Source organism: Halichoerus grypus, chromosome 5, assembly GCF_964656455.1.
Source record: "Halichoerus grypus chromosome 5, mHalGry1.hap1.1, whole genome shotgun sequence".
Lineage (NCBI taxonomy): Eukaryota > Metazoa > Chordata > Mammalia > Carnivora > Phocidae > Halichoerus > Halichoerus grypus.
This window is the reverse complement of record NC_135716.1, coordinates 148,564,384-148,592,304: the sequence shown is the minus strand read 5'-3', so window position 1 is coordinate 148,592,304 and position 27,921 is coordinate 148,564,384. Positions and strand designations below refer to the sequence as shown.

The 27,921-nt window shown below is 43.4% G+C and overlaps 1 protein-coding gene and 1 pseudogene across 4 annotated transcripts in view; both read left to right on the top strand.

Annotated features, from left to right (window-relative positions):
- Window positions 1-27,921, top strand: part of ELAVL4 (ELAV like RNA binding protein 4) — a 138,497-nt gene that overhangs the window by 94,949 nt on the left and 15,627 nt on the right. For all 4 annotated transcript variants that reach the window (XM_036123048.2, XM_036123049.2, XM_036123047.2 and 1 more), the window contains exon 3: window positions 20,805-20,908. In XM_036123048.2, coding sequence (XP_035978941.1) covers window positions 20,805-20,908 — 104 coding nt within the window. The remainder of the gene's footprint in view (window positions 1-20,804; window positions 20,909-27,921) is intronic.
- LOC118555150 (small ribosomal subunit protein eS12 pseudogene) lies at window positions 11,795-12,187 on the top strand (annotated as a pseudogene).

The window sequence follows — 27,921 nt, the reverse complement described above, 5'->3', positions numbered from 1 at the left end:
AAAATATGAAAGTGCTTTTAATTCACTCCTAAAATGTGAATTCAGCCCTAAGGTGAGTTTTTGGCATATTTTCTTACATCACTTAGCAAAGACAAAAAAATAATAGCAGCAGCTTTTGTATGTTTGTGTGTGCCTTATGTACATTCTGGGCACTATATTAGATGCTTTAAGCATAGTAGCTCATTTAAATAGTAAATTGGGATTTCTTGGAGACTCATAATGATAACCAGTGTTTATTGTGCACTTACTATGTGCTAAGCATTGTGCTGAGATCAGTAGATGGAATTTCATGTAATCCTCAAGACGGTTATTTTACAGATGAAGAAACTTGGATTTAGGAATGATTGAGTAATTAGTCCAAGATGACTTAGCTTCCAAGTAGGGGAGCTGGGACTTGAACCCAGGACTGTCTGACTATCACAAGTTGTCCAATTTATAGTTTATCTTTGGCAGTTTCTCTAAAAATACTCAACTGACTTCTCCCCTTTACAAACCAACTCAGCTTTTGTTACCTAGGGAATGAAAACTTTTAGTTCAGGGAAAACAGAATTAGAGTTCAAAATCTTTTGTTTTGATAAAGAGTATACAATGCATTAAAAAAAAATAGTAAGTACCAGAGGTTTTTTAATTAAGCAGGTCACCGCTTGCCTGAATGAGGAAGAACAGACTGAGTGGTTTTTAACTTCAGATTTTGTTTCTTCACAAAATACTCTTCACTGTGTTCGCCTTTTCTTTCTTTTGCAAGCACTGTATTAAAATGGATGCTACCTTAAAGTTAAGCATAGTTAAAACCCAGCCTCAATTGTGCATAATCCAAGAAAATCCCAAGATACTGATGAGCTAAATGAACTTTCCTACATGCACGTCGGAGGGATATCCATTAGTGATGGGAAGGGTGGAGGAGATAGCAGCATTTGTCAGCACATTTTGTTGCTGACTTTGAAAATGTGCTTGGTACCGTGCAATGTGTCTCTTGATTTCAGAGGAAAATCAGGCAGATTCGCATCTGTCATTTTATTTATCACCTCCCTGCAGTCATCTTATATGTATTCCACAAAGAAGAATGAAAGAGTTCTGATGCGTTGACTTGGGGAAGGAAATGGATTATTGTTGGGGTGAGTGGAAAATACTTAGTTATGGAGAAGCTTTGGCAGCCCAGTGGGGTTACACAATGGGAGCATAGGGGTCTCCCTTATTAAGGGGAACTTGGAAAATGTCAGAATGTTAAGCGCAGACAGTAAACTATGTAATCATTGTGCGTCTTACACACCCGTCAGGGGCAATCAGAGACCTCCCATCCTTTCTAATTAGTATAAGTTGGCAACTGAGTGGAGCTGTGAGGTTTAGAATTTGTACAGGTACATTCTGCTTCTTTCGACATAATTCTTTTCCCAGGATGGCAGTAGTCAGGATTACAGACCAGGTATGGTTTCCTTTTGCCCCCTGGCTGTCTTTGCCTTCATCTTCCCTTCCATATCAGATGGTTCTGCCCTGCTTCCAAACTCAGATAACCGTAGGAAAGTATTCTCACATCCCAGGAGAGATGTCTCAAAGGATTTTTACCTAGGATGTGAATCAGGCCTGGGTATTTTAAGGATTTTCTATTTCTGTACTTTAGCTGACTGTTTGGTTCGTAGGACCAATTCCCTGTTCACCCAGCCTCCCGTCCTTCCCCCAGTACATACATACACACACCCCACACACACTCCCTCCTTCAATCCCTCCCCTCTTCTCTGTGTGACCTGATTGATTGAGACTAGGAACCAAGGAAGAAGGTAATGTCAAGCTGAAATTTCCACACATTATCTAAAAAATGTAATTCATCAGCTTCAGGGTAGGAGGAAAGTGCTTTCTGAAATGTGTTAATGGGAAATTCATTTTTTTTCTTGTCTTCTGGGAGGTGTGGCAGGGTGATTTCTCTTTTCAGTCTGCCTTCCCCACCCCATTCCACATCTCCCTTACCGCTCTTAACTGATGAACTCTGTATCTGTCTTTATTCCTTGTAAGAACTAAAGATCTTTAAGTTGCCTTTTATTTTTTCTACAGTCCCCAAATTGAGCTTTGATGGGAGAAGATATTTCTAGTTTGGAGAGAAGATAAAATCAGATAAAGACCATATATTTGTATAAGGCTTTTACATTTGTAAAACATTTTCAGTCAGCCAACAGTATTTATTTAGTGTCTGTGCTCTCAGACCAAATTAATGTTATTCCCTGTCCCTCTCTTCTCTTAAATTCTGTATCAGGGTCTGTGAGGAAGCCAGAGAGGATAAGACATAGTTTGTGCCCACATGTGGCTGCTAGTAGGGCAGTGATGGGGGAAGCCAGGACAAATCTGGGAGCCCTGCAACAACCTGCAGGTCTGGAGGGGGCTGGGATGCACATCACCACACACCCACCTTTGCTGTCTTGTGGAAGGTTTTTTTTGTTTTGTTTTTCACCAAGGTCCAAACTCACCCTTCCTGACCCTGGCTATTAATTTCATTAGCACAGACAGACTCATAACAATACAGTGAAGTTGGAGTTTTGATGGATTGTCTGCTGTGTGTCAGCTACAGGGTCAGGCGTATGATTCTGTGTTATCTCGTTGAAGCTTTGTCAGTTATGTATGATCAGTGGTATTATCCCCATTTTATAGACACGGAAGCCAAGACTTAGAATCAGCTAGCTGGAGTGTGGGGTTAGATCTGTCTGACTGCAAAGTCTGCGGTCTTTCTGTTACCTTATCACTCTGCCTCTGCTGAATGAATATGAAGACATCAGCTATAGGTGTTCAGAGGAGACACAGAGGACAGTGGGCTGGGGATCTCGGAACAAGTGTCAAATAGGAGTGAGCCTTGATCCCGGTAGAAAGCAGGTTGTGGGAGATCCGTCCGTGAAGAGGAAGTAGCTGAGCCAAGTTTCAGAGACCTCTTCAAGGGATAGTGAATGGAACAGCCAAGACTGTTCTGTGGGTAAGCATTAGTGCCCCCTTTGGGGTGATGAAATAACTGAAGCTCAGAAAGGTTAAGTAAGTTATCCAAGGTCACAGCTAATAAGCGGTGGGGCTGAGATTTGAACCCAAGTTTGTCAGACTCCAAAGTCTGTGTTTTTCTACTTTACTAATAAATAACCCGACCTAACACAGAAGGAGGTGGACAATTTGCAGACTCCCCATGATGTCTATGATTTGAGAATCATTGTTTATCCTGCTGAGGTCAGGTACATGTTCTCTCAGTGACTCTCTTTCCACCTCCTTCAGTTTCTTGCTGACTTCTAAGTTTGGCTTTCTGCTTGGCCCTTGTTTTATAGTTGGATGTCTGGTGATCTGCAAGGTCCCATTACCATTAAGTGGATACAGCTAGTTAGGGTAATTACTCTAATTCCTAAGGCTGCTAATGGAATTTCTCATCACAAACATCTTGAATCAGATTAAATCATTTTATTGGTGCTATGGAATAAAATGTATACTTAATAATCCCCAATATTTGCCATTTGTGTTTGTTTTCAAAGGTTTTTACTTTTAGTACTTCATCTGACCCTTTTGAAATAGCCAATATGGACAATGTCTGTACTCACTTTACAAATGAGGCCAGTGCAGCCCAAGGAAGACTTGAATCAAAAGCACTTGGCTTCTTATTTTCCTTTTTCTTTCTTCTTCTCTTTTTTCTTTTCTTTGCTTGTTGCCTGTCCTGCCTCCTCTTTTTGCCTTTTTATTTACTTACATGCCATTTGATTGAAAAAGGATTTGAATTGGCTTTATAAGATAATATGGAAAAGAGCTAGAATTAAAATAGCCATGGATTTTTTTAAAAAGCAAGGTAGAGCAAAATGTGTGTAGAATGAATGGTAAAAGGAGAACCAGAAGGAAAATTAAATTAAATGTGGCTAGGGGACTTTTCCAAGAAGTAAAACACCACCTAGCCCAAGTTTTCTTTACATCAAGGAAAAATAGATGGTGACAACCTTGATCCCATTGTCAAGTGGTAAGCAGGATCGCAGCCCTGCCCCCCTACCCTCACACCCACCTTAGCCCACAGACTTCTGTGGAGACACTTGCCAGCTATATGTAATACAGGGAGGGATATGAAGCCTGAAATCACATACATAGAGTTTTCCCTTCCTCATCTTTCTGCTTGAACCCATGTTGGATTGATTGACATGTTTTTTTCTGGCCAGGGCAGGCAGTGACAGAGAGAAGCTGCCTGAGTGGAGTACCTGTTTTTGTAAATAATGTGCCAAAGCGGGTGTTCTGAATTGGGTTTCCGTTCTTGCTGCTGTGAACTGAGGTATTACCAGCTTCTGGGTTTCTTCAGTCTTGCCTGTCCCGTCAAACCCTGAAGCTGGACACATAGGCACTTCAGTCCTCTGCCTCCATCTTCCTGGTAAGGGTTCCTACAGTGAGTTCTGGCAGGTTCCCCATTGCCCCGGACTCTGAGCTGGGCAGCAAACAGGAAAATCAAATGTTACTCTCACTTCCCGGTCCTGATCCCGCAAACTGGAACTAGTCCTCAGCCACCTTTTCTCTTCCCAGTGCCCCTTGCGAGTCAGGGGAGCCTTCCCAATGAGACAGACCACACTCTAAATACAAAAAAAAGCGAGCACTACCCCAGTGCACCACACTCCCCAGCACACACGCACGCGCGCGCACACACACACACACACACACACACACACACACACCCCAAATGCTTCCTTGTCAGAAATACCAGACACAGTTCAGTGAACTAACCAGCAGTGAGACAGACATCAGTGGAAGTCCTGCACCAGCCCCCAACCCCCCTCATGCACACGCTGAATAGGTATGTGCCTGGCCTGGCGTTAGTCCTTCTGTCTCTATGGACCTCCATTTTCTCGGCACGCAGTAAGAAGACAGATCCTTACCTTACCTTCTTTGCTTGGTACTTGGCATTCAAACCAGCTGATGCCGGTGGAGGCACTCGTAAACCGAAGCAACCTATAAATGGGAAGGGCCCCTTGGATCTCACGAGTCCTTCCCTCTTCTCACTAAGTGTCCTGCCCCTGGGCCAACAGATGGAGAAAGAGAGAGGGAAGGAAAAGTAGGTATCTATCTGTTCCAGGCTCAGGCCTCAGTTATGTAATTCCAAGGAGGAAGTAGGAGATGCTGTATGAGATGGCAGGAGAGTGGAATGGGACCTCACATTTATTAAGCACCACTGGATGCCAGTTGCTTTATGTTTGTTAGCTCATTTAATCCTGACCACAATCCCGAGAGGTAATAGCAGCCCTGTTCTTTAGATGAGGAAACCAAAACTCATGTTGTTTGAAGTGACTGACCACACTGTCTGTGTACTCATGTGTGTCTGGCCACATGCTCCTGCCAGTGGGAGCCAGAGACCTCCACGGAGAGGGCTCCTCGCGTTCTTGCTGTTTCATCCTGAGTCTGGCATGCGGCTGCGTAGGGTGTATTCCAGCAAACCTCAGAAATAGCTGCAGTAATAATGAACAGCAGTTTTAGTGGTTCTGGAAGACTGTAAATGAAAGCCTTTAGTTCAATATTTGAAAATGCCTGGATGATTTCTGAGATTGTTTTTAAAATCAAGCTACCTTTATGAGTGGCAACATGATAAAGTGGAAGGATCCACCCAGTTCTCATTCCAGCTATGGGACTTTCAGTGGGTCAAACCGTTCTGTGCCTCAGATTGTTGCACATAAAATGGGGATAATGACACTGGCTCTTTCCACCTTACTGTGTCGACATGAGATGAGCTGCTAATGTGTTGGTAAGTCTTTAAAGTGCTATACCAATTCAGGCTATTACTATGGTCACCTAGAAGACAGGACATTGTAAGCAGGGGACTTAATGAGGGTAAAGCAAATACTATACCCCTTGTGATAAGCTAGTTTTGCTTTCTAGTCTGCTTTCCAGATGTTTTGTTCAGTTATCTACGTGCATCTCAACAAAAGCTGATTAACTCTCTCAGACATCAGTGTCTAACTATTATTAATGCTCAAGCTGATCAAATTACAATGCCACAGATTCTACTTGTGCTGTTAATATTAGATTTTGGATTCCGGTCTATAATGAATGATTTTTCCTCCATGCATTGGAAAAATTGGTTAGCAGGGTTCATAAGAAAGTTTAATTAGCAGGCTGTTTGTGAAAATAGTGGTTGTGAGTCATCATTCAGAATGAACTAACATTTCTCAGCGCTGAATTCGTTCTTCCGTTCCTTGAGCAGCCACATAGGATCCTCGTGTTTGGGAAGCTGGTGTCTGCATGCTGCCCACTTGAACTGCCCGTGTAATAAACTAATGACAAAAACAGCACATTTTAAATCCCAGAGAGTAAGAGGAAGTGTAGGGGATTTGTGTATTTGTGTGTGTGTGTCTGTGTCTTCCCAGGGAATATCATGCACCTACTATAATCTGGAACTGTGCTAGGCAGGATAGCCCGGTAATGAAGAGCTAGATGGCTTGAGTTAGCATCCCAGCCTTACTAGTTACTAGCTGTGTAAAGGGAAATTCTTACCCTCTCTGTGTCTCAGTTTTCTCATTTGTAAAATAGGGATATTGATAGGATTATTGTGAGCATCAATACATACAAAACACTCAGAACAGCACCTGGTGTATAGTAATATAATTCTTACAGCAGTTCTGTGAGGTGTAATAATAATTAGCCCTATTTTAGAGGTGAGGAAACAGGCTCAGAAAACTTACGTAACTTGTCCAAGGTCACACAACTCTTTTTTTTTAAGATTTTATGTATTTGAGAGAGAGCGTGTGCACAAGCAGGGGGAGGGGCAGAGGAAGAGGGAGAAGCAGGCTCCCTACTGAGCAGGGAACCTGATGTGGGGCTCGATCCCAGGACTCTGGGATCATGACCTGAGCTGAAGGCAGCTGCTTAACCGACTGAGCCACTCAGGCGCCCCCAAGGTCACACAACTTCTAAGTGTCAGAGCAAGATTGAACCCATGTTTGTCTCTTTTTTCATCTGCAGTACTCTCTTGGCTCCCAGGCTCATGTGCCTAGTTAGTTAAGCATAGATAATGTGGCAGGTGTGCACCTGTATGTGTGCTCCTGCTTGGGTGTCCATTAGCCAAATACCATTATGTTTTGTTTTTTCCTTGGGTCTTTGGTTCTCCGCGTGAAACTCCTTGAATGATTGCACGCTGACCACTGACACCTCGTGAGCTAGGAATCAGACCTGTATGACTTGTACCAACATGAAAATACATCTTCAAATGTCTGACCCCCTCCCCACTATGCATCTTTGTTCTATGTCTAGATTACCCCAGACGCAAGTCTATGTGATGTCTTCTAAGAAACAGAATCATAGGCTGTTACAGTGAAAAGAGACCTTAGAAGTGCTCTCTGGCTTGGTTTCCTTTTTTCTGTGGGCCCCTCTAGTATCTCAGGAACTATAACTCAGAGCACAGGCCCAGAACCCCCAGCTCAGGGTAATTATATCCTGAGACAGTATTCAGTCCTGTTTCAAAGAGTAATGGTCATTTGGGAATCTCATCTAAAAGTCTTCCCAAAGGTGTTTAATAGGTAATATGTTTTTTTAAAAAGAGGTTTTGTGACCAAATGAGTTTGGGGAAACTGAAGTGAACCAAGTTAAAACGGGGTTTCTTTTTATCACTACGTCTTTTGAGTCTGTGCTAATGTGCATTATAAATCTGAAAGGAATGATGTAATTCGTAACCTTCCCCTTGGAACCTTTATTCTCCAGCATTTTATGGACTTTTGTTCTAAGCCAGGAGGGAGGGATGGAGTTCCATTAAGGTTTGCAGGTAGAAGGGAAGTTTGCAGGTAGAAGGGAAGGGGGCAGTTTAGAATAGTTCCTACCTGATGACCTCATTTCTTTTAAGAAAGAGGTGGGGTCCTCTTTTGCACATGGGTGTGCAAGTGGAGGCCTTGGTGTCCTAGAAAAGTCTTATTAGCTCCCAAGAGAAACCAGATATGGTGCCAGATGGGTCCAATCTCTTCAGCACCAGTGCAGCCCCATCACGTTTTAGGCATTTTTGTTGAAAGTCACTGAGTACTGAGCATGTTCTGGGCACGACTTAAATCATGAGTTCTTTTGGTTTTCTGTTGGGGTGACGTTTCATTTTCCATTGCCCAAAAGAGCTGAGCCATTGAAGGTGTTTACATATTGTGATTCTCACACACATTCCCGGGCATTCCTTCATTTTCAGCTCTCCCAGGTACTTGACTCAGTGTAATGATGCTGCTCACACTGGCACGGTATAGCCATTCCCTGAGAAGCCCTTAGCTTTAAAAAAAAAAATCAAAGATGGCTTCCCTCCTTAATTCCTACTCTACGGACCCATTTCTGCGTGAGTTCTTTGGTTTTGGTTTTTATTTCTTGATTTTGTCTTATTGCTTATCCGTAAACTGAATGGTAAGGAAAAGGGGAAATGTGCTTTTCTTGTTTCTTTTCTTTTTCATGGATCTGGAGAATTTCTCTTTTAACATTTGTTGGACCCAAACATGGTCATGAGCTTCCTGTCTGGTACTTTACTATCGGTGAACTCCTTGATGATAGGGATGGGGTACCCATCTCTGCATTTCACACAGCTCTTAGTGGTAAGTCCAAGGCCAGAGAGCCCCAAGCCCATTTCAGAAATGACATGCTGACAAAGATGCTCAGACAAAGTCCTTCTCCAGCTCACATTTGATGTCCTGATTTCTCTCTGCACAGACAAGTAATATTTATCTCACCTCCTTCATCGAGAGCCATGAATTTTCTTTGGATAGAGACAGTTTTAATAGATTTATATTCAGTTAATATTTATGAAGCATCTACCTCGTGCCAGGCCCTCTCACATACTTTATCTCATTTAATCTAACTCCCAACATGATATCAGGAGCCTCCACACATGCTTTATACAAACAGTGTCTGATGGGAGTTTTGGAAGCTGTTGTCTTTAGTGTTAAACACAGCACTTCCTTTCACCCACAGACATTTCACCCACAGAGTCTCATTTTGCCCGAAGGCTAATTACAGTGTATGTAATTAGTACTAACCTGATAACTTTTTCTACCTTTTCTTCCTTTGTTGCTAGACCCTTGTCTAACATCGGCTGCATTTCTGGAATCACCTGTGGGTGCGCATCCCTTCTAGGTAGCAAGTCTTGTCTGTCTGACATCCAGACCTTTTTGTTTTATCTGAGAGCAAGCTAACCAAGAATTAAGAATTCTGGTTCATTTCTCTGGCTAGCTGGGAGTGTGCCAAAATCCTCCTCTTTTTGTTTCAACCCTCGTTAAAAATATGTTTAAATGTTTGACTATTCTTTCCTGTCTGAAAGAATATTCTGCACATAATTTAATTGAACGTTGCTTCGATTAAGAACGTTTCATTGCCCCAGGGTCATCAGTCTGAACACTTCTCTTTGTGTGATAGATGCTGAGAGTGAGGTAGTTGTCACTGATGTTTCTATTATCCCTGGCACATTCCCTATTTTTCCCTTTCAGCTTTTTTTAAAACGAAGTACTTGATACTAGCTTTTTATCTTATGAATCACCTTTCTTCCCTGAACAGACAGAAGAAAAATAGGGTTTAGATTAGTTTCATTTTGTCATTTAAGGGTTTATTATTGAAATATAGATTTGAAGATCTATCATTTAGAGCAACTTATTTTATAGGAAAACCAAAAGAAGTTAAAAAAAAAAAAAAACTCCTTTGAGAATTTGTTGGTTGGCTTTCTTTTTGGAATAATGTAGATTTGTAACCGGTCCTTCCTGCTTTGGGAACTGCTGGAAATCATTATATATACTCTGTGCGTTTCCATATGCCTTACCCCAGTAACAGAGGATTTGTTTCACGTTTACTTGAACAGTTTGGTTGAGATTGTCTCTGAAATCGGGAAACTCTATTAAAAGCCTGTATGGACTTTGGAGCCAGATGGACTTGTGTCTTGGGATCTGAGGCCTCTGGACATTGGTCTTCTTGATTGTAAATGGCAGTGATAATGCCTACTTGTAGGATTGTTTTAGGGAGTAGATGAGATGATAGACATAAAGTACTCAGCTAGAACTTGAATGTTCTCACCAAAAATATAAGTAAGTAAATAAATGTACACATATATCAAATCATCACAATGTACACTTTAAACATCTTACAATCTTATTTGTCAATTATACCTCAATAAAGCTGAAAAAAAAAAAACAACAAAGCACTCAGTACAGTGATTGGCACATGGTAAGCACTCAAAAAAATAACTTTCTTTTTTTTTTTTAGAGTGTGGGGAGGGGCAGAGGGAGAGAAAGAATCTCAAGCAGGCTCCACACCCAGAGCAAAGCCGATGCAGGGCTCAATCTCATGACCCTGAGATCATGACCTCAGCCAAAATCAAGAGTCAGACACTTAACCACCTGAGCCACTCAGGTGCCTCCCCAAAATAACTATTTTTGTTCCTATTTATTCACTTGTTGAATTTGTTAACTCATTCATCCATTCGACATAGATTTATTTGAAAGCCTACTATGTGCCGGACATTGGTCATACCAAGATTAATCAGATTCATGTTCCTGCCCTTAAGAGATTTAGAGTCCACTAAGAAATGCATTTAGTTCAGCAAGCTTATATTGAATGCCCACTGTGGGACAAGTGCTTTGCTCATTGCCATCTTGATGCCACATGATGAGTTCTCAGCTTCTGGGGAAATTACATCTACTTAGGAAGCCAGAATGTAACCTCTGGAAATAACCTAGTACTGGTTCAGTGTAATTTTAAATACTTTGGGAATTCAAAATAAGGACGGCTGGGTCCCATCTTTTTCGATAGTGTTTGTTGTTGGCAGAAAGCAGACACACTCAAAATTTCAGATGCCTAAATGATTCCTGAATCTGTGCCAGAGATCTAGGGAGATGTCATATATACATCTGAGCACAGATTCAACTTGGAAGCAGTATTGACAGTTCGGGTTTATATCAACAATCAGCGGCCTCCTGGAAGTAATGGCTATAAACTGCGGGGCAGATCTCTCTCCTTGAGGAATGGATGCTCATGCTGTCCCCTCCTGTTGGAATTCCCCTCCATCTATTGCCTGGCTATTTCTTATCAATCTTTTTGAATTCATCTCCGAAAGCCCTCTCTCCTTCTAACTGTCATAACACTGAACCATAATCTGCTGCTGTCGTTATTGATTCATAGGTCTGACTTTCCTTCAAGACCGTGAACTCCTGCTCCTTCCTTGGTCCTCAGTTTTAGAATCTATAGAACAGACTTGAAGATGATTGATACTAAAGTCCTTTCCAAGACTCATTCTGTGATGTACTAGATCCAGGCACAACCAAGTTAGAAGATGGGGATGGGATAGTTTGAGGGTATATATTGGAATTAAATGGAAAGAATGAGGACTTGGAGATAGTACTAGAAAACCCAGCTCTCTCAAAGTCTCAGGCACACTGTGCCATGCATGTCCAGCAGGTGTGTTTAGCATACAAATGAGCACATATTCAAGAAACCAGGGCACAACAAAAAAAAAGTGCACAGGCTCTGGAATCAAATGGGTCTGGCTGCTATTCTATGGCCAAATAACCTTGGGTATGTTATTTCTACTTTCTGGGGCTCAGTTTCCCCTTCTGTAAAACAGGGATAGAAATGCCTATTTCATAGGTTGTGAAGATTTAAATAATGATGTGCGTAAAGTGTTTAGCCCATAGTAGGTGCTTCATAATTATTCTCTATTCTTTTTATTTCCTCGGTTAGAAATCAGGATAAACTGAAACCAGTTGGGAGTGTTGGGTTAAATATAATTTAGCTCTTTCCCGGCTGATACCCAGTAGCGCGGAGGCAGAGGCTCAGGTGCACTCGACCCACTTGGCTCCACCCATGACCCACCGCCATGGCCAAGGAAGGCATTGCTGCTGGAGGGGTCATGGACGTTAATAGTGCCTTACAAGAGGTGTCAAAGACTGCCCTCATCCACGATGGCCTAGCAGATGGAATTCACAAAGCTGCCAAAGCCTTAGACAAGCACCAAGCCCATCTTCGTGGGCGTCTATCCAACTGTGATGAGCCTATGTATGTCAAGTTGGTGGAGGCCCTTTGTGCTGAACACCAAATGCACCTAATTAAGGTTGATGGCAACAAGAAAGTAGGGGAATGGGTAGGCCTCTGGAAAACTGACAGAGAGGGAAAACCCCGCAAAGTGTTTGGTTGCAGTTGTGTGGTGGTTAAGGACTATGGTGAAGAGTCTCAGGCCAAGGATGTCACGAAGGAATACTTGAAGAAATGAACAAATGGGAAACTTGGTTCTTGTTCCTCAAATAAATAAATAAAATATAACTTAGAATCTTCGAATCTTAGCATTAGAAGGGATCAGTCGATCTTGCTGACTGCTGCCACATCCCCTGATAAAACATTGATCTGGTCTCTGTTTGCATACTTCTAGTCATGGGGCCCTTACCACCTCTCAAGGCAGCCACACCCTTATAAATCAGTATTAGAAAGTTCTTCCTTTTATCAGGGCAGAAATCTACTCCCTAACTTTCTTCTCTCTGATCTTTGTTCTCTCCCATGGGGCACCACATGGCAAGTCAACCCTTGCTTTCCCATGACAGCCTTTCAAATATTAGAATTGGCTCTGAGCACCTCTAGAGTCTTCTCTCCTTCAGACTAAAGACTGCAGGTCTTTCAGATGTGTCTGATGGGCTTGGTTCCCCTGGACATGGGTAAGGCCCTGGTAAAAGAGTTTGCAGCTCTTTCTGGTTACTTTCTGTTTGGTATATGAGAGTTTGAATGTGGTTAAGAGGATGTAAATACATTTGTGAATAGATAATATTCATCCATTCACCCAAAAGACATTTACTGGGTATCCACCAATGTCATGGACCCTTTGGTAGGCCCTGGAGATACAGAGATGAATAAAGTATCATCTTGGCCTCAAGTTGCCCCCAGTCTAGTGAGGAACAGAGTCACATCAAGAGATGGTTTCAAAAAGATGTTTCAGAAGGAGTGTTCACCTGATCTGCAAAGCTGTGGGGTGGGGGCTGAGTGGTTTTCCTACATGTCTTATTCAACAACACCATAGAACCAGTTTGAAGGAACCGGGGCTGCCACTTCCCTCTTTTCAGGCATTTAACAAGTGCAGTGGTATGTTGCCCTCACGTTCACTTCTGTCATTGCTCCAACATGCCATGCATGCTCCTGCCTCAGGGCCTTTGCACAGATTTCCTCGCCTGGGACGTCCTTCCCTCAGATAGGGGGAACTGGCTGCCTCCTCTCCCTCAGGTCTCTGCTCTCATGTCACCTTAGCCTTATTTGACCCTCTATTAAAAATTTGCAACCCCATCCCCTACACTGTCTTCCCCCTTCTGTGCTTTATTTCCTCCCAAGAACTCACCATCATATGACAAACTTTATATTTTATTTATGTTTCTTGTCTTGCTCCATCACCCCCAATCAGAATATACATTCAGTGATGGCAGAAACCAAATATTTTTGTTCCCTGCTATAATCTCAGTAAATGGGACTATGGCTGGCACATAATAGGTGCTCAATAAATACCTGTGGGGTAAATTTATGCAGTGCTAGGATTCAGCCCCCAGGTTGGAAGCTCATCCCTTTATGGGAAAATCTTATCAAAATTCTCCTGTTTCTTCAAAGCTGAACTCAAATGCCCCCACCTCCAGGAAGCCTTCTGCTCAGTCAGAATCAGTTCCATCTCTTCTCTGTCCTTGTATGTAGTTTTTTTGTTGTTTTTCCTATATATAGTTTTAAACGAAGTATCTCTGATATATTTATTATTTTTGCTGAACTAAAATTAATTCTTATATCCATCTTTCCCTTCTACATATTAAGTCCCCTGAAGTCAGGAACAGTTTCTTGGTCATTTGGTCATTTTGGGGCCCACTCATAGTATCCAGCATGTGGTAGGTGCCTGTTATATATGGAATTTATGTGCCTGCTGCACATCACGTGCTCCGATATAAAAGTAAAGCATCAGAAACATTCTCTACCTTTAAGAAGGTTGGGGCCTCACTAAGGAGATAGCATTCTCATAGACAATAATAGAAGGCAGTATTTAATGGGGTGTGGGAGAAAAAAAACAAGGAACCAACGTTTATTGAGCATCTGTTATATGCCAGGCACTTTGCATGCATTATCACTTTTAATCTTCCTAATAATTCCATGAAAACTAATACTAAGTTCATTTTACAGATGAGATTACTGCAGCAGAAAGGGACAAAGTAGGAATGCAGATTTGGGGGAAGAAAAGAAATAGTGTATACAAAGAAATTCTGAGAACTTCCCTATCAGAGCTTCCCTTCCCTGTTGCTATGGATTAGGATGTGTAGCTTTCTCAGAAACCAAGGTGTAGGAAGGTTAAGTTAGTTAGCCAAGGCCACACAGCAATAAGCTGACGCTGCATTTCTTACATCGTTACTTTTCTGTATCAAGTCCCCAGATGATGCCATCGATGCTGGTACAGGGACCACACTGAGCGTACCAAGACTTTAAACCATACTTAGAGGCAATTGTGTGAACTACCAAAAGAAAATAAATTCTCTGACTAGTTGTCTCTCCTAACCCTGAGCTTGCAGAAGAAAAGCCAGGACTCAGATTGCCCAACACTGTGTAAAACCCACAGAGGTGGGAGGGGTGGGAACAGAGCCATGGATGCTCCAGCACCTCAAAGCATCCCCAGTCAGTGTTAAGAAGGGGAAGAGACCCCAACGTAGGGTATGTTCATCCCCCTGAATGCTTACCTGATACTGGATACTTCCGGGCCTTTTCACAGACGCCAGACCCTGTGGGGAGAAAAGCGTGAGCTGAGAAGTCACATAGACCTGGACTTACTCAAATCCTAGCCATGGACCCTACTTGCTGGTTGCCTTTGGGCAAGTTACTTCACATGTCTTAGCCCATTTTCTTTATTTGCACGATGGGCCCCATGGTACCCATTTCACACAGGATTAAATAAGGAAACATTAGTAGGTCACTTAGCACAGTGCCTGGCACCAGGTGGACCCTGAATAAATGGAAGCTATTGTTGGTCTGTGTGTAACATCGTCAGCCCTCACAATGACGCTTTGATTGTGAGGGTAAGGGATTATCCCTATGCTTCCAGACGAAGGAACAGGCTGATTGAGCTTAAATGACTCAACCAAAGTTATACAGTAAGTAGAGTTTTCACACACACACACACACACACACACACACACACACACACACACAGTACATATGTGTACAGTACGTGTGTATGTGTGTAGTAACAGCCGCAAGCCTCTCCGACCCTCCTTAGGGTGTGTTCAGGTAGATTTTGAGGCATCTGACAACAGGGAAAGGCATCTCCGGACTGCCTGAGGGAGTCCTGGGATTTAGAGTTGGCTGCAGTTAACCCAGCATGCGGATTACTGCCCTGCAGGTGATCTTAAGGTGACTGGGGATTTTATCATGTGCTTTGAGAACAGAATTTCAGCCTGAGCTAGGGGTTCTAACATTCACAAAAATTCCTTACTCAACTCAGAAGTTTTTATCAACAGCAGCTACCCATCTGGCTGCCCCCTTGGGGGCTTTGCAGATGAGGGGAGTAACTGTTAGGTTTCTGGAGAATGATGATTTTTGAAGAAAGAAAGAGCCAAGTGTGCAGGTTGGCAGTGCAGAAATGCTGAGGTCCCTTCAAGCCAGCCCTGCAAAGGGATGGCTTCTCTGTTGCTGCCATCAACCATGAGGATGTCACATTTGGGGTCCTGCTGTCATAACCCCCAGGACCCCAAAGGCAAAGGAAAACAATGCCTATCCAGAATGACCAGGAAAACGAGGGGTTATAATCAGCTATGATGGTGATTCCTAGAATTTGAATACAATAAAGATACTTAGCACAAATTATTGAAGATAATTTGAGTTTTTCTTAGATAATTCAAAAAAGCCTCAGAGGTATTTCAGGGCTTTGGAATCGTTGTCAGTGACATTTTAGTTCAAATGGAGTAACTGTGAGTATGGCAAAGGGTACTGGATTTGGAGTCAAAAGATCTAAACCACAGTCAGCAAACTATGGCCCAAAGGAAGCCTATTTTTCTAAATGTGTTTTATTGGAACACATATTGTCTGTGGCTGCTTTCATGCTGTAATGGCAAAGTTGTCATGGCAGAGACCGGAGGATCCGCCAATCCTAAACTACTTACTATCTCACCCAGTATGTAAAAAAGTTTGCCAACCCCTGATACAGACTGAGATCCAGCTCTGTAATGGAGGGCACATCACTATTTTCTCTGATCTTCAGTTTCCATATCTTTTTTTTTTTTTAAGAGTTTATTTATTTATTTGACAGAGCGAGCACACAAGCAGGGGGAGCAGCAGAGGGAGAGAGAGAAGCAGGCTTCCCGCTGAGCAGGGAGCCCGATGTGGGGCTCGATCCCAGGACCCCGGGATCATGACCTGAGCTGAAGGCAGATGCTTAACCGACTGAGCCACCCAGGTGCCCCTTCAGTTTCCATATCTATAAAATGAAAACCCACGGGGCAGTTGTGAGAGTCAGATGCAACAGAACGGGTCGCAAAGCACTTTGGAAACTCCGAGGGTGGGCAGCACCTGATCTGTGCTGGAGGGGAGCCCACCCAGATATTCTTTGTGTTTTCTTTTCCGATCCTTGGTGTCAGCTTGTCATGCTCTCCCTTTCCCACAAATGCAAAAAGAATTCCCTGGGTCCCCCTCCTTTCCCCCAAATATAAAACATTCTTCCAGAAATGGAGGGTTGGTACAGACAGGTGTACCCACTCTTTCATCTGTTTGTTGAGCACCTACTATGTTCGAGGAAGCAAACTTTTATAAGCTAGTTCTTGTGAGGAGAAGTGTTTGGTTTCCAGGGGGAGAAGTTGGTATACACATTATTACAGCGGAATGGAGACGTTGCCATGTCAGAGTAGGAGGACGCACCATGTGTTCATGTGTGCACATGTGCATATGAGCAGTTTATAAAAACAGAGATATTCAGGTCCAGATTTAAGAAAAGCTTGTTAAAAACATGAACCTCTTTAATCCAAAATACACTGAAGTGCCTTAAAATGTAGCCATTATGTATAACTGTTTCCCCTTGGAAACTATGTTCTAATTTTAAGTTTCCATCCCAAACTGCCAAGAATGCATTTCCTGCTCATGCATGGTCACTGGGGATCCCTCATCCGTGCCTGCTGGACAGGAGTATTCAGGAGTGGTCACATGTAAGGACTGTGGATCACCTGAGTATCAAGGAGCCAGGTACTCATGAGAGTTTCTAAATTTGGGAGGAAGCCTTCATTTCATAATATCATCTTTTCTTTATTGATTGTATTTTTTATTGATGATTCAGTAAACATAACCTCAATGGTTTGTTTTATTTGACCAAACTGCTATCAAAATAAACTCGTAAACTGAGAACAAAAATAAAGTCTAAAAAAATTTTCTGTTCTGAAAATACTGTCACTATACGTATATGCTCAAATCTTGCTATTGCTGATAAAGGAAGATGTAATTATTTGGGGGAAAAGGAATAATAAGAGGACCTTATGGACCTATTTCTGGGATGCAGCTATGCACACACTTCGCTCTAGGCTCCAGACTGTGTCCCCTGGGGCCTTCCCAGCATGGTGGCTCTCTTGGTCCCCATGGAAATAGTGTTGGTATTTTTTGTGAATGTGTTTCATCTATATTTTTCTATGTGCATTTAAATATAGAACTGCAAACCCAAAACTCATCACCAATGTATGCCCACCATACAGACAAGTTAAAACATAGAATTCTTCTTCATTTCACTCTCCCCTGCTACTAATAATTTTTGAAAGAAATGAGGCTTGGGTTTTTATATTTTCTACCTTGGGATTTAATCCTCTCTAGAGTGTTTTAAAAGAGATTGCTTAGTTCCATCGAGTATTTTTTGTTAGACTTAGCTGGACTCCTTCTGTGTTGGCAAGAAGCATGTGAGGAAGCTGTTCTCAAACTAGGCTGAGCACAGGTAGTTTCCCTGTGCTGCGGTTTATCTCACGCCTTTCAGTTCACGGCAGTGCTTCCCACCTCTGTCCCCGTCTTGTTCAATGCAGTGTTCTGTTTCAGAGTCTGCACCTCATTATTTCATATCAAGGAGAATCTCCAGTCTTTCCCTCCTCTTCCTTTCTGAAACGATGTTTATCTGGTTTTTAGTTTTTCTCAAAAGCACCCTCATTCCTGATGTTAAGTGCAGTCTCTCTCTAAACCTAGAACAGGTGATGATAGCACAGTTGTGCTAATTGCCTTCAATCTGAGGTGATGGTGGGTTTGGGACTGATACAGGCAGGTGAGTAGATATGACACAGCTTGCTGGGCAGGAGTCCTTTCTTTTGGGGCGCCTCGGTGGCTCAGTTGGTTGAGCATCTGACTCTTGATTTCAGCTCAGGTCGTGATCTCATGCCCCCCCCCCCCCCATGGAGCTCTGCGCTCAGCAGGGAGTCTTCGTGAAGATTCTGTCCCTCTGCCCCCCCCACTCTCTCTCTCTCTCTAAAATAATAAATAAATCTTTAAAAAAAAAAAAAAAGGGAGTTCTTTCTTTCACTTGACCTTCAGAACCTTCCTAGGACCTGAAGCAAGGGTCTAAAACAAAGATAAAATATAGAATGTAAAAATCATAGCCACTATATTTATTTTAGATTTCTATAAATATATGAATAATTAGAGAGAAAGATATAGTATATCAGGGAACATGCACCACTGGTAGGCATGATAAATTCTTCCACATACATTCCATCAGTGTGATGAATCATGAAGTATTTGGGTTTAGGTTCAATGTTTGCAGTTAAGCGGTGAGTGTTTTGTCTGTATTTTTTCATATTTCATTTTAATTTTATACAAATTCAATTTAGCTGGATAGATTGACTGTCTGATTTGTTTCCTAGAACTCATAACTAAGGTTTATCGTTGAGATTATTGCTTTAAAAATGCCCTTTAAAGCTTCTCAACTTGGTGCATAACTGTTTAAAATGAATAATTGTAAGAATATTTTAGTACTGCAATTTTTAAGGCTTCTCTTATTTACAAGGAAAATAGAACTGATAAATTTGAATGATGAAAATGGATTTAATTAGGTGAATTTAGTTAGGCTTGATGAGGTGGAGCCAAATTTAGGATAAATGATATTTTTAAACTAATGTCTCTTATATTTTTAGATTTGCAAAAGTTTCTCAGAACATGTGGCAGGGTCTTGTAATTCACACACACCTCTCTTTGTCACACTTTTACTCTCTTGCACACACACACACACACGCATGCAGACACGTAGGCGCACATGCACACAGAGGGGCCCGGCAGCTGGAGTGTGTTCAATATTCTCTCCTCCTTCTTCAGTTACTAATTCTGCCTATAAAGGGTATATCTGGCAAAGTTTGCTCCTGTCTTTCCTGTTCTAACCCTGTTATTCCAAAACACAAAGGAATATTCTAATGGAAAGTATTGTCATTTTGGGTTTTCCATTTTGGGGACAAAAATGAGCACTTAGCCATTCCTCGTGATGCTCTTTGCTTGCGTCCTATAAAGGATAACAAAGTCACCCATTTTCCAATCCAGAACCCAACTTGTTTTCCCAGGTTCCCTCCTACAACCAACACAAACACAGACATTTACCAGCAAAACAGAAGCTGTTGGAAAGATTTTTTGGCTGCTGAAATGGGCTCCTGTCACCAGGACATGGCAGGCTTTTTGCTGTATTGTCTCCCAGGCCTGGACTGGGTACTCCAAAAAGAGCTTTATGTAATCAGTCTTCCCTGACATGTGACGTCCTGTCATTTTCCTCCCCTTCGGCTCTGCTGCCACCCACAAATCAATAACATTGCCTGGGAAGTTCAAGCTGGTTTTGCAGCCACCCTAAGCTCTGTGTTTCTTAAAGGGTATGTCAGAAAATGTAAAGTTTCCTAATGATATTTCTGGCTGATGACACATGGCAGAGCTGATGGACTATTTATAATCAGTGGCACGATCGCAAGCACATTATTTTTATTTCACTTAGGGGGGAGCCCTGTCACTTGCTACCTCTCTTTGCAGACAAGTTGATGCCATCTCCACCTAAAGGAGCTAAAACCCTCTTTGCAGAATGTGTTTGCACTCTCCCCTTTGTGTTAGGAGCTCCCCAGTTCTTTCCAATAGAATCCTCACACCCCCCCCTTTTTTTTTTTAACTGTTTTTGGGCTGGGAGGATGATGAGGGCAACCAATGATTTGTAGCAACTTCTTTAGATTCTGGTCATGCCTTCACTATAAATGTCTCCGTCTTTGCTGCTCAGATCCTGCTACATTCCTCCGCGTGTGGGCGTGGCTGGCATGACTGAGGCAGCAGACAGCTCCTGCATTCAGCGCTCGCCCCAGTTTCACAGGACTGAGCATAGCATAGCCGTCTTTCGTTGAGCAGCTACTATATTCTAGGCAACGTACTTCGTAGGCATTTTATACACAAGATCTCATTAACGCTTACAAACCTGTCTGTCTGTTATCTCCAGAGAAGACATGTGGGGGAAAAAACGGGACATTAAATGACTCCTCTCCACAGTCACACAGCTGATAGGAAAAGCCCCATGACTCAGTTCAAATCTAACAAACCACACCTGCTCTCTTTTTACTACCTTCTCACTTCTTTCTGGTTAAGTGGACACTTGTGTATGGATGTGGATGGGCAGGGGCACTTACCCATTCCCAACTTGGGCAACTCCTATGAGTTCCTAGGCTGACCAAAGTGAGAGATGGAAGAACTGGAAACTTTTCCACCTGGGGTAAACCCTGGTGTAAAAGGAACCATATACTAGAGGAGGGTTTTGACTCACTGCAATGGGAGGTGTTACTGCTATAAAGATACTGAGCTCTCTATTTCTCTCTCTCTCTCTCTTTCTCTCTCTTTTTTTAAAAATGTTTCCACAGGACAGAGTTTAGGGTATGGATTCGTTAACTATATTGATCCAAAGGATGCAGAGAAAGCCATCAACACTTTAAATGGACTCAGACTCCAGACCAAAACCATAAAGGTAAGAAGTGATACGCTGGCTCCTGATTGGGAAGCACTGGTTAAATTTCATCCCTTTGATCTAATAAATCCAGGCGATGAGGGAGCTGGAAGTGGTGCTCTTTATTTATGCAAAGGACATTTATCATCCACTGTACTAAGTGGGGGATGCAGATCATTACAAAGAATGAGATGCAAGCTGAGTAGAGGGAAGGGACCAGAGGGCAGATGGGGTGTCAGCACCCACCAAGAAGGCCTGTGAGCCCAAGTCTGCAAAGATGGCCAAAACTGAGCCATGGTAAGAAGCTGGGGCAGGGAAGATGTTCCAGACAGAGGGAACAGCACATGGGAAGCTGTGAAAATGAATGTAAACATTATGAGTGGGGAACAGCATATAGAATAGCATGGCCTAAGTTTGGATGGGAGGTGGGCAGGGGCCTCGTGTGCCAGGCTGAACAGTTTGGCTTTACCTAAGGGTGGACAGTTCATCTCCTAACTGAGACTAGAAAAGAAAAAATCAGTTATAAACAAACTCTAGTGTGATAGGGATGGGTACTATAAAATTGTTAGGAACATAGTAAAGGAGTGACAGAAAAAGTAACATTCGAGCAATTGGAAAATAATCAGAGCTGTAGATAATATCTCCAGTGGGATTGTTTTAAGTCGAAAAAGAGAAACAGTTACCCAGAGCCTGCTCTTCCAGACAGAGGTTTCTGTGACTGGGCTGTCACTCTCTCGGTTCAGACTTCACCTTGTGGGGATCCTTCAGGAAGTGGTGCTGCTTGCTTTGAGGGCCCCCTCCCACAGCCAGTGGTGGTCTCCTGGATGGAGCCTCCTCCTCCTCAGCCTCCCTTCCCCTTCTTCCCCCACCTCCAGGCAGCATCCTGCTTGAGGGCAGCTGCCAACCCATTAATGAGTTCCATCCTTCATAGCCTATCACACCACAGGGAGGTGTCTCCTGGGCACTCTTATCCTCACGACAGCAGGTCTGACGCAAAGTAGGACAAAAGAGAAACCTCTCCCAGAATGGAAATCTATAGATGGCACCAGCTCTCAGCGTATGAAAACACAAAAGCAGAACTTTTTGGTCCAACAGAGCTACTTCTCCAACATTCCGACTGACAGAGGAGACTATTGGTATAAGATAATCTTAGCTAGGAGGTAATCAAAACAAAACCAAAGCCAAAACAAAAACCTTCTTTTTTTTGGAATATATTACATGATTGCCTCCCTCCCTCCCTTCCTTCCTTCCTCCCTCCCTCCCTTCCTTCCTCCCTCCCTTCCTTCCTTCCTTCCTTCCTTCCTTCCTTCCTTCCTTCCTTCCTTTTAAGCAGCTTTACTTTTGCAATTGAGTTTAGTTTTATTTCTAAAGATGATTGCTTTCCTGATCTCATACGGTCTGTGGTACACACAGACCCCAAAATGGGCCTGGCTCAGGCTGCCTGCATCTCATCTTACAATCAATCCCTGTGAGTTATCTAATGGAGAAATAATTAAGAGTTGTTTAATTATGGGGTAGTCCTTTGAGAGGCAGGAGGATTAATTTCTTTCAAAGGAAAAACATACCTATTTTTATGCTTTAAGTGAAGGTGGGAGGCTCACGTCCCTGACTGTTCGTTGAGGCCACAGCAGGTTGAGGCTGTATTTGTGGGTTTGATTGATTTTTCTGTGCTATCCAGTTCAGCATTAGAATGTCATACACTTACTCTTCCCTTGATGGACACCCTGACCTTGAACGGAGAAAGTACTTTTCTTTCTTCTACAGTATTTCTTGAAGCCCAGACCTTCCCAAGAGTTTAGGATCAAATCATCACACATCCATTCTGCCTTTTAAAAAATATATATATATTCCATGAAGCTGTTGGGCTTCCTGAAGACTGATTGGACCTGGCTTTTCTGATCTCAGAATTCACCCCCTGATCCATCATGCCATCGGAAGCAGTTCTTTGTCTAGGTGGATCTTACAGACGAGGAACATTGATTATTTTTGTTCTGTGAGGAGACAGTCTGCCTCACCCCCTCACCCACCCTGTGCTCACCCTGCATCAGAACGCTGCCAACACATTTGCACCCAGCAGTAACGTGGGCTTCCGAGGCACTGTGGGATTCAGAATGCACGATGCCACGGCTGAATCAATAATTTCCATTCTCTACTATGAATGAAAATTTAATGTGCAAACCTAGGGATTTCAGCCCTTTCATTAAAGCAGTTTATTTGCCATACTAAAAATTAAGTTTGAGTGATAGGTTCCTTTATTAACTTTTCTTCCCTTTCCTGAAGGGACACAATGTTTAAGGTAAAAATCATATTAAAGGGGAGGGGAAAAAAGCAAACCCTTTTCATGTGCTATTAATAGTCTCATCATTTATTAATTTTTTAAAATTGCTTTTCTGCCTTTCAGGCCACTGTTTACTTCTGCTTCAGTTTGCTTTGATAAGTGACAGGAGATTTATCTCTTTGCCCTGGCTCCCATAAAGGAATAGATAACTTGCCTGTCTGGAAAACATAAGTATCCTCCTGGAAGCATGCTTTACAGAGATCTCCCCAGAACCATCTAGCACATGTTTGCAAGATGTGGTCAAGTTTGTCCCTCCTTCTCACACTTCCGGTGCATTTCTGGACTGCTCCGTGCAAAACACCCTACTTTAAATGTAATGCACAACACGGATGCAGGCAAACCAAGAGTTAATTCCTAAGTTGTTTTTTTTTTTTTTAATTCCTAGGTTTTGACGATTCATGATTAACAACTAGATTCCTGGATAGTTCTGGAAAGCCCTGAGGAAGTGGTGGAGACTGTAGTGAGGTGGAGAGCAATAAAAAGGGCAGCTACTCTTCAGCTATTGCTGATTGTTTAAGCCCAGATTATTGCCAGATCTTCCAATTATTCAATAAAAGCCAAGATCTATATATTTTTTTTATGCCATACCTCTCAATTTTTAAAGGTTGGAAACCAACTTAAAAATTTTAAAGCATAGGTGGTCAGGTCAAACAAAATTTAGTAGTTGACCTGTGGACAAACAGTGTGCAGCCTCTGGAGTCCAATTTGAATACCCAGATACTGGTATTGGAAGTGAATGATACGTTACTGGGCTGCTAGGGGAAGGTGCCCACAAGTGATGGTTCCCTGTTAACAAATTTTCACTGCCCCTTTAGTAAGGGGGATGTAATGTGACTGTGTGCCAGTGCCGAAGGCATGTGGAGGGCAAGGCCAGGCCTCTGTCGTCGAGGAGAATACGGTCTTGGCACAGACGCAGCATCGAAGCAGAGAAAGAGCGTGATTTGTTAATTAAGCCCCTACGAGTAGTATGGATGACTGCAGATAATGTGCCTATCTGGAAAAAACAAGTACATTCTTTGGAAGCGTGCGTTACAGTGATCTCCTAGGAACATCTAGTACATGTTTGCAGACATGCGACTCAGAGGGATTATTCTTTGGATTATAATTTGTTTCGTGGGAGAAAGTGGCCAGGCTCAAAGATGAAGTGACTTGTCCAAAGGCACACAAGTGACCAGCAGCTGACCTGAGTTAGCATCCAAAGGTCCTGTGAAGGGTTCTGCCACAAGAAGGAAATAATGATTACTTATTATAATTATACTAATAATGAATAATGAATAATAGTAATGCTACCTTATACTGAATATTTACTCTGTGTCCAACAGTGTTCTAGCCCCTTTACATACTTGATAGGATTTAATCCTTGAAAACATCTCTAGGGCTGGGTGCTTTACATATATTAACTCTACTCCTTAAGATAGCCCTGTAAGAAGGTTCTATTCACTACTTTATACAGTTGAGGAAAGTAAGGCCCAAAGAGGCTAGGAGACTTACCCAGGATCACACACTTGGCAAGTGAGATTTGGAGTCAGGAAGCGTGTTTCAAAAATAACTCTGGCAGTGGGTCGTAAGTGTTGGAAGGTCACACTGTGTGTTTGCTCAGCAGCGCATGCGTTCTGTGAGGTTGTATGGGTGTGTATTGGCTCCGCACACACACACAGGTTATACTCCCCGGCATGGGGAGGAGATATAAAAAGCAAACAAACTGTGTGGTCCCTCCAGGTTCCTCAGTAAACAGACCTGTGGTTTGGGGCTTCTGCCATCAGCCTGGGGATAGACCTGACTTCAGGTCGTTTCTTCTTGAACCCCTGCTTTCCAGGCTCTGTGCCAGGTCCTGGGATCTAGGTGACCTAGGGATGGCAGTGCCCTGGGGAGTCCCCCATCCACGTGTGTCAGAGAGGATATGGGGCATGGACCATGGGTTTACATGTCTAGCCGGCCAGACCAGCCTGGTGCTCCACTTGGGAAACTGGGTCTTTTCTCAGGATTTCAACTCTGAGCCCAGTGGAGATGATTTGCCCTGTTTAGGGCTTTGGGAGTGCTATTTGTTTAGCTTTTTTCCTCACTTGTCTCCAACAGAGATCATTTTAGACTCTGGGAAGCACTGGGTGAAATGGCTGTGGGTTCTAGGAAATGATTCCGGTGCTGCTTGACCCCACACCGGATGCCTGTCCCAGTCCTGGGCTCTCTCCTCTCTCCACGTGTTCTAAAACAGCAGCTTCTGAATTCACACTGTAATTTCAGCCTCTCCATGGGAAGCACTCCATTGAATTCAGCTGTAGTGGTCCAGCTCTTTGTTGTATTAATTAGTAACAAAGAAAATGAGAAGGTCTGTAGTACCTTCAAAAGGAATAGCTTTACAAAAAGTTTGGATGGATATTCAAGTTACAACTGAGTAAAAAGTGATCCAAAGTGGAATATGAGGGTTTGGAGTCGCTCCCAAGAAACCTTTCAGAGTAGTGGGACACCAGTTTGGGTTTTAACCTGAGTTGGAGGAGCAGAAGTGTTCACTGCTCTGCCTCTGTGGGGGCTCCTGTCTCGTGGGGAACACAAACATGCAAAGGACCAACTCTAATGCGGTGGGATAGGGCGGTCTTGGGGCTGCAGGGGCTCCCATTGGTTTGGGGTGGAGGAGCAGGAAGTAGGAAGCTGTGCGAGGTTGGAGCAGGAGAGGGACCCGGTCAAAGTAAAGTTCCAAGAAGGCTCATCTGGCACTGGTGTGTCACTGGGAGTGTTTGATGGATGAAACCAGCGGCTGGCAGGCTGGAGGTTTTTGTCAGCCTTAGGCACTGGTTTTCATCAGCTTTTTAGGAGGTTTTTTACTCATTTTAAAAGCAAGGCATGCTTATTTACAAATAATTTGGAAAATACATTATCATATAATGAAGGCAGTATCAGCCATTCCCAACTCAATACTGTAAACAACGTTTTTATATATTTCCTTCCTTTTGTCATTGCATGACAGGTTTACAAATGATTTTGTCTTGTCTTTTTCTAATAATTGCATTAAGCTATTACTCAAATTATAAAAATATGACTTTAAGAAAACATTCCCAGAGCACGGCTCTTGTGCAAACTGGAGGTGTGAGTGATTTCGGGACTGGAGCAGGGATGAGGGGACAAAAGGCTGCCTCTGCCACGCAGAGTGAACCCAGGAGGTTTGGCAGGCACTCAGGAGAGGGGCTGTGAGAGTAGGAAGGAAGCTTTATCACAAGGCAGCAGCCCAGCTCCAGAGGGAGCAGGACTGGAGAAGGGGAAGGTGTGAGTGAGGGCTTCTCAGAAGGAAAAAACTTCCCTTCTCTGGGAAGGAGAACAAACTGAGCTCCTGTATTCCGGCATCTGTGTGCAGTGATGCTGCTTAGCCATTTCTCCATTCTCGCTTTATTCTTCTAATAGCGCTAACGGTGCCTCCAGCGGATCCCCCCACGCTGGAGTTTGCAGGGTCCAGTCTGCCCCTCCCGCTTCTTCCTCTTGCCAAGGGTCATCAGGGCGCTGCGCCTCCCTCCCACCCTCCCTCGCCCCGCCATCCACCTGCCTTGCTAAAGGCCTTCGTTCCGCTGAAGCATCTTTTCTTTGCACTGGGCATAAGCAATTATTTCTCCTATCCTTGCTCTTAATGCTTCCCGGAGAGTTAGCAGATCATTTTTTGCTGACGGGTATCACCCCACCCAGAAAGGATAGACTGCCTCCCTCTGTCTTATTAATAATAAAAAGGCATTTTTCTCTCCTCCCCCATGACAGCTATAGTCAGAGCAGTGTGGGAGCACTTCCCTGCCAAGGTCAGCAGGGGAGGCTGGATCACTGAATCCCCAAGGAGCCAAGAGAGCACACAGCCACAGCGGTGGAAACTGGAGACCCGTTTACCCCCGTTGCACCGGGCAGCGCTTTCTGTCCTGTGAGAGCTTGTGTTTGCCTGCTCTGCTTCCCAGTGCCCTGCTAACTTCCTCTGAGTGAGTAATTTCAGATACAGGTGCAGGACTTTGAGAGATTGACCTAGAGCGTCCCTGCTGTCTCTGCCCAGTGAGGTTGTGACGATTCCAGTATCTTAAAGGTCATCCACAGTGTCCTGGGTCTGGATCACAAAAGAAAAGCAGACAGGTACAGGTTGAGAGGACACGTAGGTTTTCAGAAGTGTGTGGAATGGGGCTTGCGGGGCTTTAGTTGTCTACAAGTGCGAAAGACACCAACAGGGGGATGTGAGCTGCCTTAGAAAAGCCAGCTCACCTTGGCTGTGTTAGAAGAATTGTGGATTCCACATCACAGGACTCCACTCTGGTCAACCTGTCCTTGGTGTCTGTGTCCTATTCTCAGCCCCACGTTCTAAAGAGACATTCTAAGGGTTATCCAGAGGCAAATGGGGAAGACGGCGAAGATGGTGCTGCACTGACAGATTCATCCACAATGGTTGCTTCTCTGTTCTCTACGGGAAAAGAAGTCTGCAGTGACTCTGAAGCTCAGTCCTGTGTTTCAAGAATTCGGGAAGAGACCCTGTGCAGCTATCAGGGGAGAACATTTGCCTTGGGTGGTAGTGAGTCTCTGATTGTCAGACATTCAGATGGAGTCATCGGGGATGATGTAGAAGAGATTCCTATACCACACTGGAGTCTGACCTAAAGGTCCCCTCTACTCTGAGATTCGGTATTTCTGTGTGGTTTCTGGGCTTCAGACTGTTCTGTCCAGCATAGTGGCCACTAGCTAC